This window comes from Centrocercus urophasianus, unplaced genomic scaffold (genome assembly GCF_019232065.1).
Source record: "Centrocercus urophasianus isolate 14NV4802_14NV808 unplaced genomic scaffold, USGS_Curo_1.0 seq_13, whole genome shotgun sequence".
NCBI classification, from domain to species: Eukaryota; Metazoa; Chordata; class Aves; order Galliformes; family Phasianidae; genus Centrocercus; species Centrocercus urophasianus.
Window position 1 is genome coordinate 761,136 of NW_024884475.1, and position 8,311 is coordinate 769,446.

Here is an 8,311-nt window from a genome sequence, read left to right on the forward strand (position 1 = left end):
CCGTTGGCTTCTCTCCATTCCCACCACACACCCGACCCCCCCTGGCTCCAGGAGTCTCTCAGTGCCATTTCAGTTCCCGGTGCTCACAGCCCCACAGCGGCTGCCCCGATCCATTCGTTCTGCGTCGGATTCCTCCAATTCTTTTCCTTTCTTTAATTTCTTTTTATCCTTTTTTCTTTCTTCCTTTCCCTTCCTTTTTTTTTTTTTTCTCCTTCTTTTATTTTTACCCTTTCGTTCCTTTTTCCTTTCCTTCCTTCCCTCTTCCCCCCTCTCCTTCATCCCATCTTCCTCCTCCTTTTCTGTTCTTTCTCCCCTTATTTCTCTCTTTCTCTGACTTTCTCCCCTCGGCCCCTCGGTCTCCTTCCCTTCTCACTTCAGCCTTTCTCCTGTCCTTCATAGCATGGTTTGGAGCACGCAGGACCTTACAGAGGATTCAATTCTAACACCTCTCTTACTCTTTTTCTTCCCCTCCTTTTCTCTTCATTTCCCCTTATATATTTTTTTCCCCTTTCCTTTATTTCTCTCTCTTTCCTTTGTTTCCTTCATTTCTTTCTTTTTCTTTTCCTTTTTTTCTCTTCTATTTCCTTTCTCTGTTTCTTTCCACGACAGTTACTGCCGTTCCCTCATTTTCTTTCTCTCTCACTCCACCTTTCTTCCCTTCTCTTTTAATTTCATTTCTGCTTTCCTATTTCCTAACATTTCTCCAGTTTCTCCCTTCTACCCTTTTCTTCCCTCTACCTTTTCCCTCTTTTTTTCCTTTCAGACTTTCTCATTTCTCCATCTCCTCTCTCACTTTTCCCTTTCCCCCTGTTCCCCTCTCAACGTTTCTCTCCTTCTCTGTTCATTTCTCCCCCTTCTCTCTCCCCTTTTCCATTTCCCAAAGCGGCGACCGCGATTCCGAAATCCCACCACCCCCCTCCTTACCCCACCCCACGCTGGGCTGCCCCCCACTCCCCCCCTTTTCACAGCACAAATCCCCACAGCACGGTGCCGGGGCCATTCCCCCCTCCTGACCCCGTCGTTCTGCCCTCAGGGAGCGAAGTGTCCCAGGAGAGCCTCCTCCTGCACGGCCCTTTCGCCCGCAAACCCAAACGCATCCGCACCGCCTTCTCCCCATCCCAGCTGCTGAGGTTGGAAAGGGCCTTCGAGAAGAACCATTACGTGGTGGGCGCCGAACGCAAGCAGCTGGCCAGCAGCCTCAGCCTCTCTGAGACCCAGGTATGGCGCAGCCATCTGCACCCCCGCGTCCGTGGAATGGGGGCTGCGGGCAGCACGCCGCGATGGAGACGCGCCGGGCCAAAGGCTCAGCGGTTCCCCAGGAGCGGTGTGTGGGATCCTCAGCGCCGGGTTGGGGTGGGGATGCCGCGTCCCCGCGCTCTGGTCTCCGTCGTGCTGCCTTATTTCTTCTCTGCCTGATGCGAGCCAAACTAAACTGCCGTGGCCAAAGCAGCGGTGGCGGCACCCCGTTGCCCGTTGGAACCCGTCGGCTCGGTGTCTTTGTGCCGACCCAACAGGACGGCTCATCTCAGCTGCGGCTTTCGGCTTTGAGGGAAGGCTTGGCTCGTTTGGTGTAGGAAACGAGGGAGCCCAGGAGGGCCCAGAAAGCAAAAGGAAAAGTGTTGGTGCAAAGGGGAAAATTGGGGCTGCGCGTGGCCGGCGCGCGGCTGCTGCACGGCGCTCCGGGTGGAGGCACCCGTAATGTTAATTCAGGCTCCAGGCTGCGTCCTGTAATATTCAGCAATGCGGTCAGCTGAGATGGTTTCTACATTCTGGGCCTTTTGGCCTGGTTTTGTATTCATTTATTTCCTTTCCTTTTTTTATGATTTCGTTGGAAATTAAAGCAGAGCTGGGGAATGCTGCCCGACCCCTCACAGTGCACACTGCCTCCAAATCCCCCCGAGCAAAGAGGAGGGCAGAGAGGCAATAGATGCCTGCTTGGGTGTCTGCTTCTGTCTGTCTGTGCGCAGTGCAGGCTGCTCTGCGGTGCCGGCTCGCTGCGCCTGGGGATGCTGTGGGGTCATCAACCCCAGGACGTGGGGTGGTGCAGAGGGGTGGAGGGGAAACCTCTGTGCTTCCAGCTTCATGGCTTTCATATTTGTATTAATAAATACATAAATGTAGTTATATATATATATAGTCTATTAATTACCCAGGAAGAAACAACCCACATGCGCCAATGTTGGATTGTTGGACTCGATGGTGTTTGTGGGTTCCTTCTAACTCAGGATATTCTGCAGTTCTACATCCTATGATCCTAGCATTCTGTGAACAGGACTGGCCCGTACGGTGGTCACCTGCTGTATGCAATAGTAAGGTATGTCCTGTGGCAGTGCTGCTCTCACCCCTTTGCTTTCCATCCACCCAAATCCAACTGGAAGGACCCGTGCTCCCTGGAGCATCCCTTTGGGTGTTCCTCCATTCCAAGGGTTGATCTCGTGGAGAACAACACCTGCAGCACCCCGAGGAAGTTGGAAAGGGTCCCCAAGTTCTCGTGCATCACTGGGACATGGAGAATGTGGGGAGGGCGGAGGTGTTTAACCCCTTCCCATAGAGGTCCAGGACAACAGGACAGGGGAAAAATACGATTGGGGCAAATGGGACTGGGGGCAAATGGCGTTGAGCAAAGACAGGATCGGGGAAAAACGGGATTGGAAAGAAGGGCAGCACACAGCCCTCAGCAAACATGAGTGGGACGGGGATGGAGCTGCGCCTGCGGGGACCGTGGTGCACGAGGAACGGCTGCGGGGTGTGCGTGTGCGGGGTGACGCAGAGCTGCGGGGATGGCGTTGTGGGGCTGGTGGGACACGTGGGTTGTGCGTGTGGGGTGAGATGGGACACGGGTGGGTGCTGTGCCGGAGGGTGTTGTGCTGGGATGGGTGCTGTGGGTGGTGATGCTGCCGTGTCCGTCGGTGGTGGTGTGAGGCTGCTGCGGTGAGCTGACATCACCAGGCTGGGTGGGAAAGCGCTTCCCTGAGCTCATAGAGCCGTAAGGTTGTAGGATAATAGTGTCCCAAGTGGGGACAGACCCCCACGGAGCTGCAGAAAGCCCACACTGTCTCCATCCCAAAGCACAGCCCTCCTCTTGGCTGTGGCTGTGAGGTGTGGGGCGATGCCATCCTGCATTTCTCCCCATACCATTGCAGGGCTGAGCGCACCGTGGCTCCCGTGGGGCGATGGTAATAATTAACAGAATGGCCCACAGCCGTGCTGTGCCCACGAATGCCTGGGAGTTACAGGAGGAGAAAGATGGCACTCTGAGATAAATGCTGGGGGACAATTCCAGGTCCTGAAGAGCAATGTCAGCGTTGATGTGTGGTCTTGGGTTGGTGAGCTGCTTTTGGGGGCCATCCCTTTGCAACCCCTGCGTGTCCCTAAAAAGAACTGCTGAGTTTTGGGGTGTTGTTAAAAGAAAAAGGTGCAGAGTGGCTGGGGCTTTGCAGTGCCACGACAAGGATTGGTGTGCTGGAGCCCAGTGGGTGTAGCATCTCCTGTGCTGTGGGGTTTGCAACCACAGCGCTGTCCTTGGAGCTGCTGGGGATGCGTGGGCACACCTGGTTTGGCCACAGCCTCAGCTCCCAGCACGGCCTTGTTACCAAAGCTGGGACAAAGCCCCATGCAGAGTGGGATCTCTCGGTGTGTGTGGCAGTGCTTTAGGGCCGTGGTTTGGTGAGCACGGTGGTGTTGGGTCACGGTTGGACGTGATGATCGTAGTGGTCTTTTCCGACTTCAATAGAATCATAGAGTGGCTTGGGTTGGGAGGGACCTCAAAGATATCCAGTGACTTTATGATTCCATGTGCGATTGCTGTCGCTGCCTGGATGGCGTTAGGTGCAGGAGAGCATTGTGTGTGTGTGCAGAGCAGCTGCCAAGGGCTGAGAATGGGATGGAGGAGCCACCAGGAGATGGTGCCCATCTGGTACCAGGACAGCTGGGAGCCCACAGGGCAACGCAGGCGTTCGGCATCATGATGGTTAACGTCGGTTTGGAAAGGAACAAAACCCATGTTTGGGGTTTACATGTATGGCTCCCAGGACAGGTTACTGCCCTTACCATTGCGGCCCTGGGGGCTGCAGTCCCATCGGGGTGGGCTGCTCAGAGCTGAGCTGTGCTTGGAGGATGCTGCACTCCTCACACTCAGCTCCCGTTCCCAAAAACTCAGCCGTGCGTCCTCATTGCTTTCTGCCTCACTTTCCCTTTCTCTCATTTTGGGCCCTCAGGAGGGCTGAGAGCTTCACTTAAAGTTTGTCAAGCACTCCGCCGTGGTTGAATTAAAGTGGGCCGTGCCTCAAAACGAATGGTTGGGGGTCAGAACTCTGTGGAACAAGCAGCCATGGGCTGCGCGCTGCTCACTGCACTGCGCACCGAAAGGGTTTTGCTGCCCTTGGAAAGGCAGAAGGAGGGCCTTGGCCTCGCTGTGCTGCGAGGCAGAGGGAGAGCATCGCCTGTGGATGGTGCCCTGCGACGGGGAAGCACGGTCCGTGTTGACAGCAGTGCTGGGACATGAATGCTCCCTCCTACACAGCGCTGGTTGGCAACAGCGGCCGTGCAGCGGCGCCTGGTGGCACACAGGGTCTGTCTGTCCTGCAGGGCCGGAGCTGCGGGCAGCAGCGGGCACTGATAGCATCCTGCATCCTTACACAGCATCTCGTGTCCCTACACAGCATCCTGCATCCTGTGTAGCATCCTGTGCCTGTACACAGCATCCTGCATCACTACACAGCATCCTGCATCCCTGTGTAGCATCCTGTGCTCGTACACAGCATCCTGCATCACTACACAGCATCTCACGTCCCTACACAGCATTCTGCATCCTTACAGAGCATCTCACGTCCTTACACAGCATCCTGCATCCCTGCGTGGCATCCTGTGTCCTTGTATATTATCCCACATCCCCACGCAGCATCCTGTGTCTTTTGTATAGCATCCTGCATCCCTACAGAGCATCCCATGTCCGTACAGCATCCTGCGTATGTGCACAACATCCCGCATCCCTGCACAGCATCCCACATCTGTGCACATCATATTGCGTCCCTACACAGCATCCTGCATCCCTGTATGATCTCCTGAGTCCTTGGATAGTATCCTCCATCCCGACACGGCATCCTGCATCCCCACACAGCATCTTGTGTCCATACACAGCGTCCTGCCAGCAGTGTCGTGCTCCTCTTGGTGTCTGGGTGCCTCTCTCACCCCACACGGAGCTCTCTGTGCCCTGGCTGCTGTCTGGGATGGCAGTGGGTTGAGGCAGATGAGGAGTGACCGGGTCTGAGGATGGGGATGCTGCTCCTCTCCGGCTCCTTGGGAAACGTTTGACTGCTGTCACAGTGAAATAGGTTTCCTTACATCTGAATACGGTGAATTCATAATCTCCATTTGCTTCCTGATTATCTGCAGTGCGACCTCAGTGCCTCTCAGAGCTTTCCCTCGGGCTTTGCACACACCGACCTACAAATGCAATGGGTTAAACCCCAAATGCTCCTTTTTAATTCCATCTTTGGGTGCAGGGAGATGAAGGGTTGCCCTGCTGCACTCTGAACAGAACCACGGCCAAGACCTGGTGGTGCCACCTCAGCATGGGGACACGGCTCTGGGCTGGGTGTGTGGGGACAGCTCTGTGTGACCCCTCCACGGCCACTGGGGCCGTTGTGCTCATGGTGCCGAGCGCCAGGGTGATGGGCAAGGGGGGGGGATGTTTTAATTTATTCTTTTATTTTTTGGTGCCTGTGTGTTGGGCACCAGGGCGATGGGCACCGGAGTGATGGGTGCAAGTGTGATGGACACCACTGTGATGGGCACCGGGTAATGGTAACCAGGGTGCCACTGTGATGGGCAACAGCGTGATGGGCACCAGGGTAACGGGTACCAGGGTGGTGGCTGCACCAGTGTGTTGGTGACAGGATGATGGGCACCAGAGCGGTGAGTGCCAGGGTGATTGGCACCCTCCACACCCCAGGTCCTGCCATCAGAATGGGAAAGTGAAGAAGGGCAGGGCGACCATGGCGCACTCCTGGTGTGACTTTTTTTTTGTGGGGGGGGTCACTTTTAGAGGAAAACGGGATTTTTTTTTCTCTGCTCCTCCTCCCCAAGGTGAAAGTGTGGTTCCAGAACCGGCGGACGAAATACAAACGGCAAAAGCTGGAGGAGGAAGGGCCGGATTCGGAGCAGAAGAAGAAAGGTTCCCATCACATCAACCGATGGCGCCTCGCCACCAAGCAGTCGAGCGGAGAAGACATCGACGTCACCTCCAACGACTAAGGCAGGGACAGGCTCGTGGTGCAGCCGCCATGCAGAGGAACCCGGGGGACGACGCGGGGACGCGCGCGGCATCACCCAACGAACTCTAAGGGACGTCACCGCCGCCGCCGCCGCCCCACCGGCACCCATCCGTCCACCCCCCCAGCCGCCCGGAGCCCGGTGCCCGGCGCAGCCCTCGGGGCGCGTTTTGGGGCTCTCCTGCTGAGCCCGGGAGGAAGAGGAGGCTGCCGGGACCCCTGGACACGACCGTGCAGCCTCCTCCGCGTGGGGACCGCCCGTCAGCCGTGAGATCGCATCCAACGTCCTACCTTCGAGCTCAATGTTTCCAACCCTTTTATTTTCCTTTCCGCCCTCCCCCCCTTTTTTTTTTCACCCCCTCTCTCCTCCTCTTTTCTCTGTCTCTCTCTCTTTTTTTTGTTGTCGTTTTGTTTTAATTTATTCTCTTTTTTTTTTTTTTTTGTGCCCGTGTGTGCGTGCGTTCCCCGTCCCGTAGGTAGTCCGCATCTGTAGTGTGTGTTACTGCGTGGTAATAAAAAGCAAGATGTGCTCTGAGTACGTCTGGTTATCCTTGGAGAGGTGAGGGGGGAGCTGCCCCCATTGCCCACCCCAGAAATGTCCCATGAGGATGTGGTCACGGGGGCTGTGGTGCCATCGGATGGTGTCACCACGGGCTTGGCTCGCATGGGACTGATGGATGCAGGAGAGCTCGTGCACCGTGGTGGCATCTCAGCAGCGTCCCCTCCTCCCAGGTTGGTGTCAGGGAGGTGACACGGTGACAGAAAGCAGAAGGGGGGGTGACTGCAGGTATGACAGGCATGCGGTGCTCGGGGGCTGGCAGCTGTCACACCTGTGCTGGGTATTGGATGTCAAGGGAGGGGCGTCCCACAGTGACATTGGTGCGGTGAGAAACGGGGTGCTGGGGGCTGGAGAAGCTCCAGGCGCTGCTGGAGCCCCAGAATTTGGGTGGGGGGGGACGAGGGTCCCACCTGCATCTCCCCTGGGAAGGAAATTTATAACCATCATATATATATAGAATTATCGTTAAAGTTGGATGATAGGGTCATTAAGATTGGAAAGGACCTTTCAGATCATTGAATCCAACCATCAACCCATCGAGTCCAACCACCAACCTGCTGGGTTGATGTGTGCATATTACACACGTACAAATAAATATGATAGGCACCGATGTAAGAATGAAATATACCCAAATCTAACAGTCAAACAGAGAGAGACATCATAATCCCTGCTGTTTGGAAAGGGGCTGCCCTCGCCTTACGTGCAAAGGGAAAAGCCACATCCCTGGAGCAGTTCCCCTCTGCAAACAGCACATAAAACATCCTGCCAATGAGACTTCCAAAGCCCCAAATCTGGGCTGACCTTTGCATCAGTGCGATTGGCCACGCTGAGCTCTGAGCCCTGACCCAAAATTTGCTCCCAATTTCCCCACTACCCAAAGAGACCCAAATTTTGCTCCCATATGCCCAATGTCCACCCAGACCCAAATTTTACCGTCAGACCCCAACCGGACCCAAATTTCGCTTCTACCCTTCACCCACCCCCAAATGCTGCCATAGCCAACAAAGTCTTTAAATGCTTTTATTCCAGACACGTCCAAGTGTTACACAAAGTGTTGCGGTCGATCAATCGGTTGAGGAAGGTTAAAAAGAGACTTGTGTGTGTTTGGGGGCCGTGCCAGGGGGTGAGGCTGGAAGACGTGGCTGGGAGCGAAGCCCCCGAGGCAGCCATAGGGAGCCACCAGGGTGTCACAAGGGGCTGATTCCCAACAGGAATCAAGGAGGTGCCGGGGGCTGGGAGTGGGAACCCGGCGTAAACCTGAGGCCTTCGAGGGCGATGGCTCCGGATGCGTGGGGATGGAGAGAAATGCTGAGCGTGGAGCAGAAAAGAATGGAGCCGTGCCCGAGCTCGTGGAAGGAAAAGTGAGAAAGGAGGCAAAGCAGCTCAGAAATAATACCAAAAAAATAGCCAAAAAGCAGTTTTGGGTTGTGAGAGCACATGGGATGTGAGAGCACACGGATGTGAGAGCACACGGATGTGA

The 8,311-nt window shown here is 55.5% G+C and overlaps 1 protein-coding gene across 1 annotated transcript in view; it reads left to right on the forward strand.

Moving 5' to 3' along the window:
- The window catches only part of LOC122157149 (homeobox protein EMX1-like), a 7,569-nt gene extending 1,314 nt beyond the window's left edge, over positions 1-6,255 (forward strand). Inside the window, exons 2-3 of the mRNA XM_042812579.1 lie at positions 1,034-1,218; positions 6,088-6,255. Of these exons, the coding sequence (XP_042668513.1) occupies positions 1,034-1,218; positions 6,088-6,255 (353 nt within the window). The remainder of the gene's footprint in view (positions 1-1,033; positions 1,219-6,087) is intronic.
- Positions 6,256-8,311: the final 2,056 nt, after the last annotated feature.